Here is a 14,941-nt window from a genome sequence, read left to right as displayed (position 1 = left end):
ATTAAAATTTCTATGGAATTTAGTAAGTGTGTATTTTGACGGAGTTCACAATTCTAGATTTACATATGTTTAGTTGTTTTCTGTCATCTGGAGGTATTTGTACACATTGACAGTATTACTATCCTCACCACCGACCATTAATGTGTCATGATCATCCAAAAAGAGAGCACGGGGTTTCCTTGGACATTGATCTGGTGAGAGTAAAAGTGAAAAAAATGACCATCAATGTCCAGCAGGTGGACACTGGAAAAATTTCTAAACCAGGAGCAGTAGCTATTACACACCAAGATATGTCCCAGCTTGTCTGTACAGATACCATTGGGATGAAATTCAGACTGAGATTTGTGTCCAGAGTAAGAGAACCGGTGCTGTCCGGATCTGTTCACCCCTACCACGCTATGGGCGGTATAGTCTGATGTATAGATGTCACCGTTTATATTCTCTGTGATGTAGGTTATACTCTTGTAAAGATTGTTCCCTTTTTCATCTTTTTGGATCACCTGGAGTTTCGTCCCTTCCTTGCTGAATCTAGTCACCTTGAATTCTTTATTTTTATTCATCCCTACTAGTATGTCTCCATTTAAGAGAGAGGAGTAAATGGCTCCGGGTTCCCACTCTTCACACGAGATTATTCTCGAGGTGGTCAATTCACCAGTTACCTGGAAGATTCCTTTACTTTCGGCAAGTGTGAAGAGAAGTTCTCCCTCCACAGTAATGTTGTGATAGCCTATGGCATCTACCATATTTGTAGTAATTTTCTTTAACACATTTCCCTCCTTGTCAAATAGGATGAGGTCACCCCAGCTGTTACTGGCCCAGAAATTACCAGAGGACAAAACAGATAAATGAAATGCTAGTGTACATATGTTAATTTTTCCTTCCTTTTTAACATCAAACTGAATTGACGGAGCACCTGTAATATCGCACAGCGAGTTTGTCCTTCTGCTTTTTGCTTCTCTCTCCTTGCCTAGAGGTGAATAGGTCTGACTCAGATTCTTTGCCTCTTTGTGTCCATAGGAATTCAATTCTTTTACTGGCCAGCAAATTTCTCCAAATTGTTGCAAAATTACCTTTTTATCTTCTTTACCTTTCATGAATATTGGTACTGCTGAATAATCAGTTACAGGGTTTTGCTCTTTCTCCAGTGCTTGTGAAATCAATTTCTGATGGAATTTTAAGAGACTAGACGGCTTCATTGATTCTCTTTCCATCTCTTTTTTATGTTGTTCAATTGAGGCTTTTATTTTTGATCTCTCTTTTTCTGTTTCTTTTGAATATAAATCTTTCATGGCACCAAGTTCAATTATCATTTCAGAGAGGACATTATCCACAATTTCTTTCATCTCCTCAGCTCTTTGCACCATGGCTGATCTCGTCAGGTTAAATCTTTCTTCATCTTTTTCTGTTCGTTCTTTGTGCGAGTCAAGTTTTTCTTCACCGATTTTTGACAGATCACCTTTACATTGCTGAAATTTATTATTATAGACAATCTCTAAATCGGAGGCCTGATGGTTACTGTGATTTGAAGTAGAGCATTTGGAACAAATAGGATCCTTGCAGAATTCGCAGTAGATTTCAAGATCTCTTGTCGGATGGATTGTACATTTTTCTACCGGTAAACGAATTCTTCTGTCTATGTAGAGAACAACTTCATGTTGCTTGTTTTCCTCTTCTTTTAGATGAGCGTCTCTGTGCTGATCACACAAGCTCTGATGACAGTCATTGCAGTAGAAGCTGGAGCAGTCTTCACATATGGCACATCCTATGTAGTGTTGAGCTGTTCCAATAGATTCTTCCAATTTATCTTCAGCCATCTCAAAACTGCATTAAAAATATTTTTATCTCAAATCATAAAATTTATCCTTTAAAAAGTATTTGAAAGGAGAAAGGAACCCCAATCTTTTAAATCAAATGAATCATTAAATCTTAATTATATTCAATGCTTGAATTTCTGATTGACAATATCTATGTGGTTTTTGGAGTCCAGGTCTTCCAACATTCTATTGGAAATCCCACAGGTACCAATTGCACTGCGTTATCAACAGAATTACTTTTGTATTCATATGAAGCAAAATTTGTACAAAATCTTATTCGTGAAAAGAAAACACTCGTTGTTGTCTTTAACTCGACATTTAGATACAGTAGTGTACCTGAAATATCGACGATGCATTGTAAATTAACAATGGTAATATCCATTCCCAGACGATACAGTACAATGTATATCCTGGTGAGATAAAATATAACACTGAAGTCTGACACATCTGTTTTATTCTTGGTCATTTCTTTTGAAAAAGACGTTAATGGTTACAGTATGTATCTAACAACCATGATACAAGATAAACATGATGACTTTAACTTTTCCATCGTCAACTTCCCTTACTTATGCAGCAATATACCTTCATCATCTGTATACAGAGTGTATATATCTCGGTTGATTCGACACGCAAAAGCATGATCTACGTACGAACAATTTCTAAAACAAGGTAAATTATTGTCAGGCGAGTTGATGAAACAAGAATATCAGCAGTTCTAAGGTTGATACAATGACCTTGTCAGTAAATACAACTTATCATAAACTCAAATGCTGACTGACGTTTTTTATACTTATTGTTAGTCCTTTATTTATACATTGGATTGACAAAGGATTTTTTCGTTATTTCCCGATCATGACAAGGAGCAAATAGCGTGTGTGACCGGTCAGCAGGGGATGCTCTCTCCTGGCACCTGATAACACCTCTGATGTTTCGGAGGTCCGTGGTTGCTCTGCTCGTATTATGTTTTGTTTTATGGACTTTGAGATTTAATACTCTTATTCCCATAACCGTCAGAGTGAAAATAAAACCTTCATTTATAAAAGGATTCTCATCAGGCATTACCATTGTAGAATGCCTACCCGGTCTTCTGTTCCATTTGCATTGAATGTTTATATTCATGTTTTTCATATTTTTATTCATTGACGATTAAATCTTTAAAAAAATGTTGTTTCTTAGAAATTTGTTTAAGAAATAATCCAGGTGGAAATATGAAAGCATTTCAATGATCCGGAAGCAATAACCTGGGTTTATCAGGAGAAAATTTGAGTGAGAATTAACTCAACGTGACTACATGTAGTTGATTTCATATTATGTACATATAATTGAGGTTCTTTAACATTTTTAATTTAAATATTAAATTTAAATAAAGAGAACTTCTCAGGTACCAAAACATTTTTTTTTAAAAATTAAGATACTTATTTGAAAACTATGCTCTAAGTGGGACATATTAGTAGTCAAGGTAAATTATGAACAATCAAAGATTAGATCAACAGTTTCGTTTTACAATTTCTTTTTTAGATATAATGACTGCATCAAGGGGTACCTTCTATTATTAAGTATAATGTGAATTTAAGGTTATTAGGTCATTATTGTCTACACATTGTCCGTTTATCTACAATCATGACAAAGTGTGACCCGTCGGCTGGTGATACATGTACTTAATAAAAGTTCAAAAGCACACATTCAAACCCCCGATTTTCAAGACGTCCTTGTTCTGCTCCTCTTTACAAAGCTTTCATAGACTTTTGCATCTCATTCATATTTATTGTATTCATATTTTATTAGAATTACGTTAATGTACGAAAAGTTGTAAAGCATAATTTAGCTTACAACCAGTTCGTTATCGCCATATACTTCATTGAAGCAATAAAAGAGGGCGTATTATTAAAGCTAGCAATGAGAAAGATAGGAGGAGTAAAACATCTTTGATATTAATCATAGAAGCTTTTCCTCACTATGTGTAGCTTAGAGACTCGAAAAATATTTTTTTCTTAAATTGAGACACTGATCTGATCTGAAAACATTTTGTTTTTTCTCTGGCAGATGTTCGAATTTGAAGATAACCGATAACGATAATCAATTACGTCCTAAATTTACCTGACCAATGGTTTTGTAATGAGATTGTTTGAAATGTACATATAGAGGTTAGTCCCCAGCGATAAAGGCCGACAAGATAATAAATAATATTTACGCACATTTCATATATTGTATATCACGATTTGTTTTATCTTTACAAAATTGTACGTAATATCTGTCTAGTGTTTTGCTTTTTGGGAGTTGAACTATGTTCAATCTCACATGGTCATCACGTATTTAACATGCGCAGTAATTTGTGTTGATTATATAGAGCCGAAAGCGAGGCTACTGTGTCTCCCGATTTACTCCGATGATATTCAACAGAAAACATGCATAAACATCCGCCACAAATAGTTCATGTCATTTTCTCCTGAATTGATCTAATTTTCATAATTTGAAATGTAAGTAAATGTAATGATAAAGTAATCTTATTTTGAATATTAGATTTCGTTAAAAGAAAAACTAAATTATAAAAGAACCTCAAAAGTTTTTCGTAATGGAACTCATTTTCCGTGTAGTGTCATATACTGACGGCAACCGTTACATCTAGTCTTCTCGACGCCCGACGGTCCTGGATTTTTAGCAATATCTTTTTTACCGGTGCACAGAATCAAACTTTTCTTGAACATTTTCTTGTTTTAAATGAATTCATTAATGCAGAAAACTTTAGGAAATATGCGTATTTATTACTAAATCAGCAGTATCACCTGCCAAAAACATTCAATCTAGTAACCTGTTATTAATGTTAAAACCAAAAACGGACACCGATGTTTTCGTAAAACCGCGATTAAAAGCAACAAAATGGAGTATATTTTTTTAATAAAAGGAAAACCTCATTTACATACCAGATAATTTGTGCGCACACAAACTCTCACATATACCACTGTTTTTATGTTTGGTCATGAAATATTTGTTTGTAACTTGGTATTGCTTTTTATTGCTTTTTTCTTCAAAATTTTAATTTTTTTTTGAAAAAGTTCTGACGTACTCCATGTATAATGTTCGTGTAACTGAAATACATTTATATTCATAAAGAAGTTTTATATAACAAACCTGTTAGCTCTTAAAAGGATGCTGTGTTAAAATCCACATTTTATCAACATTGATATTATTCATGCGAAATTGAAATATTCATAACATATGGGTAAAGGTGCCAAGGAAAAATATAATTACAAATTTGAAGACTGTATGTGAGCAGTGAATTATATAAATGATCAACCGCCTCTAATATGAATATGTTTTGCAATGGGAAACCCAAAATATGTGTAGGATGAAAAAGTTATAGAAGATGCACAACGGCAATATGTTATAAAGATTCTATGAAAATTTCGTTCAGTGGTGTAAGAGGAGTTGCGGATAAGAGATGGGTATACCTAAGTAACAAACAGATGGACGGAAATCCCGATTAAAAAATATCCTCCCGCTTTTCAAGCAGGGGGTATAAGAAGGACTCATATAGGCACGCAAGCATTATGGCCCGCCATGCATTTATTTGCTATTCAATGTCTCTGAATGTCTTTCTCAAGATTGTTGCATCACAAAAAAAACTGAAACAGCTGTCTGTATTTGAAATATTATAATAATATTGTTTACTTACTTAATCTCCCGATCAAAGATTTTATTTTACACCATGTTCAACTCACATGAGTGCTTTCAGTACTTTGATTGTAAATTTAGATTCAGTTCTCTGATGAAATCACGACAATTTAGCTAATATTTTATCATAAAGGAAGGAAATCACTTAATTTCAATAAAATACTTTATTCTGATTGGATACAAATTCGTTTGATAACTGCATTATTCAATAGAATCTAGAGTTCGATTGCACTAAGCAGTCGGTGTAACGACCCAAAATGACCCTCGTATAATATTGACCGGGTGTCATTTTGTAATCTTGGGGTCATTGTTCTCCGTGTGCGTTTTAGAAAAAAAATTGATTAAATAATTAAAAAATTATGATATGAAGTTTTCATTTCTGAAAGCTTTTAAACTTAAGTAAGGCCCATACTTTTTTCGTATCTGGTTTTAATTTTACACATTAAATTCTGATTACTTAGTCAATGTATCACTTGTCAATGGAAGTTAAATCTCTTTGGATGATCGAAAATAATTTAGTGAGTATACATTTCTTTATATTAGTGTCATTGCATATACAAAGATCTTCATATACATTATTTATGAAAATTAACACTTTGTTCATAGAATATATATGTCATTTAGTTCATACACAAACACAAAATTCTTAATTGCCTTCAAGGACCCAAAGCTTTTTATTTTTTAAACAAACTAATTTGAGGGTTATGGTTAGGGTTAGTGTTGAGCTCTATTTTTATCAATTTTAAGCCTAGATCATCTTTTTAAATTTTAGTGTTTTTTTTAAATAATTTTGCAAAGAATGATTGAAAAAAAAAGATAATCAAAGAATGGGGTGTATACGTTTTCAAAAGGCTGGTTTGTTAAATTTATCTGGTCAACCATAACAAAGTATGTGTTTTTATTAAGGACATACGTAAGTTATCTTATCTATTGAAATATATTCAAGATATTGTAGTTTAAGATTATGATGCCATTAGTTGTTAATCGCTAAAAAAAAAACTGCATGTACAACAAGAGGTTTTGGGAAGATATCAAATTATGATTTTTTTTTTTTTTTTTTTTTTTGCGTTATTTAGGCAAAAATACACAAATTACGAAGCATAAATTCAAGATTCTTTTTCCATCAAAATTTGTTTTAGAAAAGATGAACAGATCTATGTTAGACATTAAAAGTATTTCACATATGTCCTTCCTTTAGTGGAATTCTTCAAGTGACGCTCCATGCAGGTGAATTAAAGGGATTAGTTCCTCTACATTGATTTAAAATACATCTGTAAATTCCAAATTGATACTTATTTTTTTGTAAAGCTATTTAAATGACTATGTAATTTTTATGTGAACAAAACATAAGCGAATACTGTGGTTTCATAAATATTTGTTGAGCACCAATTTTCTTGGATTTCGTTGTTGAGCAGATCCACAAATTCAAATGTTCATTGAAATACGAAATATGACATTTATTTGTATTGGCAATGCTTTTGTCCCCGAAATTACGTATTCTCGAAAGCGTCTGTTTTACAAAAACCACGAAAAATGTTGCCAACGAAAATTGATGAAACCACAGTATATATTTTCGGGTGAGGGTGGTAAGAGAGGATGCAAAGACCCCTTCCAACACTTTTACTGAGCACCAATATTTACATTTTGGCAGTCAGTTTTCCCTGAAAATATAATCCATCCTTTCAAAATCTATCCAATAAAAAAGACTGACATAATTTAATTTTTTCATAGCAAGTACAATTGATAAAAAACGTTTCAAATTGATACGACTTGTAAGGGCTATGCTTCTTTCTTGTATTTGGCTAGGACATACATATAATTATAAATGAAAACAAGTACTGGTAATGAGCTGTGTCAATCTTTCAATGAATCATATAACAAAACAATTATTGCTGCTTTTACGGTCAATACAATGAATTAGCCATCATCGAGCTCGGTGAATATTGTGCTTCTCTGTTGGCTAAATCATTGTATTGACTTCGAAAAGCAGCAATTATTGTATAATATCTGCTTTCACGAATACGCTGGTAATTTGATGAATGATATGGAGCTCACGAACAGTATTCAATATCAAAGTACATAAAACAACGCAAAATCAGAGCAGAGCAAACACAGACCTCCTAAACATCAGAGGTGGGAGTGGTGCCATGCAGGAGTGAGCATCCCCTGACGACCGGTTACATTCTTATCGCGTTATGAATTATAATATTTAACAGGTCGTTTAAACATGTTGATCTAAATCAAAATACAATCCATTGATAGATTAAATTTGCTAATAAGTTAATCTTAACCACTATTGACTGTACGAAAAGCTAATTTTAGATGAAGCGGGTGCATTCCATGCAATATAGACTTATGTATGAGTATTTTGTCCTGGTAAAAACTGCTCATATTCAAACCATGTTTTTGATTATCAAATATAATGGGAGACATACAGACTATAAGTAGGTCATTATAAAGCGTTGAAATACTATACTGAAACGCAAAAGAAACGCAACAAGCAGTAATCTACAGATGTTTGATTTTTTTTTATTAAATGATTTTCAAAAATGAATACATTAAGACTAAACTCACTTTTCAAAACATCTGAGATTTGATAAAGATGTTAATTGTTATTTTTTTTTACTTTATCAAGTAACATATGACTGTTAAAACACCCCCCAGCCATTCAAGTAAATAATTGCAGCTTAATTTCTACGATACAATAGGTTGATATATGTTGAGATATGAGCGAAGGAATTTTTTTTTTTTGGCCATTTTAAAATGCCTGTTTTTTTCAGATGATTAGGTCGAATTTTCTCTAACTTAGAGCAGCGTAACCACTCTTAAACTTCTAGTACAAGGACTGTCCTTAATGCATATGATACATTAGTTCATGTTGAGGCGTAATGTTGTGAGTTTTTGCATCAGCAAATGCAACACTCCATCACCTCTACAATGAAAATTTTCAACTAGAGCAATGGAAATGTATACTTAAGCTTATTTTCAAGAAGCCTTAGCATCGATACGGGAAACAAAGGCGATCTTTTTTTAATATTGCTGCATTATTAATGATGAATAGTTAAAATCTTTAAAACACCATGATATAGCCAAATGTTTTGTTAACATGCAATTTTTGATTTCTGTTAAGCAGACTCAAACTTGTCTACCGATTATGGTATGAAAATCGTTCAACCGTTACATTACCTTGTTCGCCAAATTAAAGATATCCACAGTTTTTAGATAAAAAATTATTTTTCCCTAAAGTAGGATGTTGCCTTTCTTTTGCGTGTCAGTATATAAAATAAGGAAAGTTGACTATGGAAAAGCTGAAGTCATCTTGTGGATATACAGATTAATTAATCAAAAATTGGCACCTAAAATTAGGAGTAAAGTAAAACAAACAAAAACAATATCTAAATAATTAAAATACACTGTATTGAGAATACAAACAGTAAAAAACCCCACAAGTTTATGCAAACAGTAAAAATTATACAAGCAAAGCATGAACATGGCTGATGAACTTCTAGATTATCAAAACTTGGATCAGGTGGTACTTTAGTAGTGAAAGATGCATGGCATCCTACTAGCTTGGGCTTGTGGAATAATCATAGCTTTTGCTAGTGAAATAATCCTAGCTTGGGCTAGTGGTATAATCCTTTAGCTCAATCGATAGAGTACTTGACTGGAAAGTCATAGGTCCCGGGTTCAATCCCCAGTAGAGACACAAAATTGTTTCTTATAGTATCGTGAAGTAAATAAGTATTCCCTTGCGATCGGTCGCACCTGATGATTGCTCCTTGACATGATCGGGGAATTAAACAACGTAAATCTGAGGCACTTCATTATGTTATCGATGTCCTTACAAGTTACAGTAATAATTTAGATTGGAATTCACATAAAACACCTTTGTATGAATAAAGAAAAAAATGATCGGAGATTAATGTTATCACGCGGTTACATACCTTTCTTTGTTTGACATTTTGCAACAGGTGCTTATATTCCGTGAAGTTTGCCATGTAGTTTCGAAGGTATGATACCTTTAAGGGTTCGATTTAAAAAGAACGCCTAATAACAGGCTACATGTTCAAGATTGAATTGTCTGATAACGGACATTATCACAAGTTTACTAGTACTTGCTATTAATATCACTCATATGACACATCTATATATTTAAAGGGGTAGATACATGAATACTTACAGAAGTGATAAATATTATGCTTTAGATAAAACAGATGACGAATATCATTTTATTTTATGATTGTCCAAAATAAGGAAATCAAATTAAGGAAGAAATAAAAATACTGTAGAATCACAAATTTTCGTTGGGATAAAATTTTGTTGATTTGTCATCAAAAATAGTTTCGTTGGCAATTAATTTCGTTGTTTTGTAAGTAACCCTATTATAAGTGTAGTCATAAAATTTCGTGTGGGATTAAGTTTCGTTGATAATTGTTAACAACGAAATAAACGAAATTTAATCCCCCACGAATATTTGTGCTTTTACAGTATTAAAATATCATCAACAATATGGTTGTGTACACTGTAAAGCAATATTTATTCGCATGAGAAAAATATTTGCGATTTCCCTAACCTTCTTTTATTCGCGAATATAAACGCCGCGAATTAAAATTAAAAAAAAAAATACTCATAGAGAATGCAAACAATTAGTGTTACGTATTGATTCCAAACTGACGAATTTCGAATAAAAGATAACACGAGTGATTGTTGGTTAATAGTATATAAATTCATTTTTTAGCGATCAAAATGTAAAATAATTAGATAAGAAGTCTTGGAGTTTTTATACCCCCGTAATCAAAGTTTTGGGGGTATATAGTTTTTGTGGTGTCCGTCTGTCTGTCTGTCTGTCTCTCTGTTTGTCTGTTTGTCCGCAAAAACTCTAACCTTGCCCATAACTTTTGATTAAGTGGAGGTATGACTTTCATATCTCACATATTTATTTCTTTTGACAAGACCTTTCTTTGGGTACATGTACCACCAAAATTGACCTTTTTAATCTTGACCTTGGAGTTTGACCTACTTTTACATGATAATTCTAAACTTTTACTTTGCCATATCTTTTGAACAGTTGATACCAGGACATTTATACTTCACATCTATAATCTTTGCTGAAAGACCTTTGATTGGTTATAAGTATCAACAACCTTGACCCTTTGACCTTGACCTTGTTGAACTCCGTACTTGTGAAAAAACTTTAACCTTGGCCATAACTTTTGAACGATAAAGGATAGGGCTTTTATACTTCATATGTGTAATCCTTGTAAGAAAACCCTTCACTGTATGCCATGAACTTTAACCATGACCTTTGAAACTGACCTACTTTAAAAAAGCAAACATTGACCATAACTTTTAACTCATATGGCCGAGTGCATGCGTACCTAACATATTTAATTCTTGTGACAAGCCTAAATTTGATAACAAGAACTTTGTCCCACTGACCATGACCTTGGACCTACTTTTAGAAAAAAATAACCTTGGTCATAACTATTGATCAACGGTTAGGGCAGGGCTTCCATACTTTACACAAGTATTCTATGTGGCAAAACCTTTCTTTTGATACCAATAAAATTGACATTTTGACTTTGACCTTGGAGATTTTTGTACTTATTTAAGGTAGTCCGATCCTCAGGTTTTTTATTATAAGCAATTAAGTAACCAAAAATACTCATAAAAGTATCTCTGAATCCACAAAATTATGTAAATTTGTCCACAGTATTTCTTTAAAGTTAAAGATTAAAGTTAATCATATTATGTAGGGAAAATTGCCAAATCTCCAATATTTTTGCAGAAAAGGCAAATTGGAATATCTGCAATGCATTTGCAATCTAATTGCAAATTGATCAACATATATATTTTAGGTTTAAAAATGATAGGTATCCAGGCATTCAGAAAAATTGTCATGATTTTCATACTTATTTGGCATTTTTGTCTTCTATGTCCGTAATATATTCTATAGTACATAGTATAAAAGGCTTTTGCTATGATTGTAAGACACCACAAGTCACTTCTTATTTGATATAATGCTAAAAAACTTTGGTATCTACACTGGATTAAAAAAAAACTTATTTCTCTAAAACTGTATTAATTTTTTTTTCCCTTTTATACGGTACAAATATCAACTTTTATCAGACCTTTTCTAAGACTTCCAAAAACCTTGAATGTTTTAAAGATGAATAAAATGAAAATTGTTGCATGAAAAATTTTTATTTTCAAGCATCATTTTGATGCATTTCAAATAAAATTTTGATTATTGGAGTTATCCTTCCTGGCTGAAGATCGGATATCCTTAACATTGTTTTTTTTCACAATTGTTTTCCAGTGAGAATACCGTGCTTTTGGTACTAATTAATTAAATTTGCATTTCAGAAAAAGTTTAATCTTTGCCATGTTGCCATACGGGGGCATCAGTGTTTCACAAACACATCTTGTTTTAACCATAGCGAATAATGTACATGCAAGTGAATTAAACTTTCATGGCTTGATGGAAGCGCTGTCTATCGCCGCTGCTAATAACCACAATAAAATATTACAATACGACAATGTGTTGAGTCAGTAAGTCATCCTATACCCATGAATGTTTAAAATGTGTCATTTTTCAATAATTAGATATAGAGGTTTTCTTTAATGCAAGTACTGTAGGGTATGTAATGTAATAAGAGCTTCGCTTCGTATTAAAATACCTTCAGGCGAAGCGAAAGGTGTTAATGAATATATAGGGCATTTGCGTTATGTTGATATAGATTGATTGCATCAATTACAGATGAAGAGAATTCCTGGTTTAAGGTAATAAAAACCAAAAAAAATATAGGCCTAAAAACTATTAAAAAAAAATATGACAGGTAATGTTATAACGGTTGATGTCCCTGCACTTTGTGATCTGTTTTGGCTTCCCCATGACAATTAAATTTCTAAGTCAGCGTGATTTTTTTATCAACCAATGAGCGTGGCCCTTTACATTACTGGTCTCCTGTCTGTTAATCGAGGATCAGACAGGCAAGCAAGTTTACATATTTAGAATCTTTTATTTCGTGGCGATATGAGTTTCCTGTTGTATTTTGTAGTGTTGGCGGAATTCCATTGTTCGATATTGTCAGGTCTGTATATAATGTTTACAACATGAAATATTTACAACATGAGATACTCAGTAAAGGTAGCAAATATGCAATTACTAACTATACAGGTGATACATTGTGAAGGCGGGAAAAGCGATTCAAGTCAAATATTTTTATGCCCAGCAATGATTATGGCCTGTAGAATGTAGTGTTTGTCATGTTCAATATCCGCTCTTCCGCCCTTCCGTCACACTTTGCCTTTAGCTCTGTTCAAAGCTCATTTACAAAGAAACTGCCCAAGACATTTTCACCAAACTTAGATATGCTGATAGACACTGATAAGAGCTACATGTATGCAACTGTGTCAACAGTTTTTGACGTTGACCTTTCTTGTGACCTTGAGCTCACTGTTTTGAAGCTTCACATATTAATACATTCTGATGAGAGCTATTCAATTGTATTATCTATTGTTGTCCTTGACCTTTCTTTGTACCTTTACCACACTTTTCTTAAATAAGTGTAACTATATTTTGAAGAAATAATCCAAGATATTTTCATCAACCTTCATATGCTGAAAGATATTAATGAGAGCAATGCATCTGCTTCAAAAAAATTTTACCTTCAACTTGACCTTCAACTTTTCTTTTACCTTGACCTTTCTAAAATTAATGTTTAGCTCAGTTTTCAACATACCATTCAGATGGTGTTATCAAAAGACAAATTAAACTGCATCAACAGTTTTGACGTTGACCTTTGATTCGACCTTGATATCTTGTTTCAGCAAATGGTGTTTAAGTCAGTTTTAAAAACCCCAGTCATAATAAGACGAGATCTTTTCAACTGCATCAACAAGTTTTGACCTTGACTTTTCCTTTGACCTTAACCTCATTTTTCTGAAATTCGCGTCAAACTTCATATGTTGATATACTCTGACATAAGCGATTTAACTGTATCACTATTCAAAAAAATCTGATTAAATGCACTAATGCAAATTAGATTATATATACTCATGACAATTCTCATGTTGCATTACATTCCCTCGGCAGGATTTTAATGTGTTTTGGACATGTTTCTAGTTAAAACAGATGTAAGGGACTGGAAGGAGCAGAGAAGGATCCCGGATTTTTCGGGGGTCATTCAATAAAAATCCAGCCTAGAAATTTGTTGACAAGCCAAAAAATACTCGTCTAAACGTACAAAAACTATTTCGTATGGTTGTGATTGGAGCTGGGTTAAGTGGGTGATTCATACTCTAATGGCATTTCATATCAAGATACCCTACACACCGTCTGCTGACTCCTTCCTCTGTGATCTGCGCCCGGGTATCATTTTAAGATCAAAATATAATTAATTGATGTCCTTGAAGAATAACACGATGTATTTGTGAAACACTGATTTCCCCTTATGACAGTTAATGTTGAGGATTAAATTCTCTCAAATTTATATCAAACTTCAAAAGTCAAGATTAAAATTGTTGGTACCGAAGGGAAGACCTCGCAACAAGAAGTAGATCTCTGAAAATGAAAGCCATATTTCTAACTCTTGTAAGGTTGTGGCAAAGGTTTGGGATTTTAAAAAGTGGGTCAAAGATATTTATACCCACTAAAAAGTCTTTTCACAATGTATAAACATGTGAAGTATGAAATTGCTAACTTCAACTGCTTTAGTCAAGATTAAAATATTGTATTTTTTTAATATTAGATCATACTCGAAGGTCAAAAGCAATGTGCACGGTTTAAGTTTCTGCGGACAGACAGACAAACAGACAAACGGATGGACGAATAGGCCACAAATTATCCCCCCACACAAATGTTTTGGATAAAATTCAATCTAATTAAAATCAGACTACTTAGATCAACGCTATATGCACTCTTCTCAGGTAGAGTGAATAGGCTGCAGATCAAAGAAGTCTGATTTTAAATAGATTTGATAAAAACTCAGTTTCTTTACCTCATTAAAAACTTAATGATAAAAAAGTTGTATGGTGCATCGTGACCCTCCCTTGGTTTCAAAATCGTTTTCTTCATAATATTACAGGAGAAATTGTTATCAGATTGTAATGATATTTTGACAGTTCTCTTCAAGTTTTTAAAAGTTTTTAGAATCTGCTAATGATTTACATAACTCATGAATTATTGCAGCAAGTACTCTTAACTCATTACAAACCTTGTCAGCAAGAAAATTGTTTTTAAAAATATGAAAATATTAAGTTATTAGGATGAAAATGAAGACTATGTTCTAATTTCTTAAATGGCACTTTGTTCTATATACAAGTATTTTTGATTACAGATAACTCTATTCAGACGGAGGCTGGTTGGACTGCTAGACAAGAAAAGCTACCTGGTCCAGGGGTCCCTGTATCTACCATATTCTTGCTTTGTGTCATTGAAAGGATCTGTGAGA

The 14,941-nt window shown here is 32.8% G+C and overlaps 1 protein-coding gene across 1 annotated transcript; it reads right to left on the bottom strand.

Annotated features, from left to right (window-relative positions):
• LOC134272903 (uncharacterized) lies at window positions 1-9,520 on the bottom strand. The gene is made up of 2 exons (XM_062755078.1): window positions 9,431-9,520; window positions 1-1,821 (listed from the first exon to the last, which is right to left on the bottom strand). The coding sequence occupies exons 1-2, from the start codon at window positions 9,445-9,447 to the stop codon at window positions 138-140; spliced, it is 1,701 nt and encodes a 566-aa protein (XP_062611062.1). The 5' UTR covers window positions 9,448-9,520; the 3' UTR covers window positions 1-137.
• Window positions 9,521-14,941: the final 5,421 nt, after the last annotated feature.

The sequence above is a fragment of the Saccostrea cucullata genome, unplaced genomic scaffold, assembly GCF_032062105.1.
Source record: "Saccostrea cucullata isolate Sc308-1 unplaced genomic scaffold, CSIRO_AGI_Scuc_v1 ctg1978, whole genome shotgun sequence".
Lineage (NCBI taxonomy): Eukaryota > Metazoa > Mollusca > Bivalvia > Ostreida > Ostreidae > Saccostrea > Saccostrea cuccullata.
The sequence above is the reverse complement of the archived record's forward strand: the minus strand, read 5'-3'. Positions and strand labels throughout refer to the sequence as shown.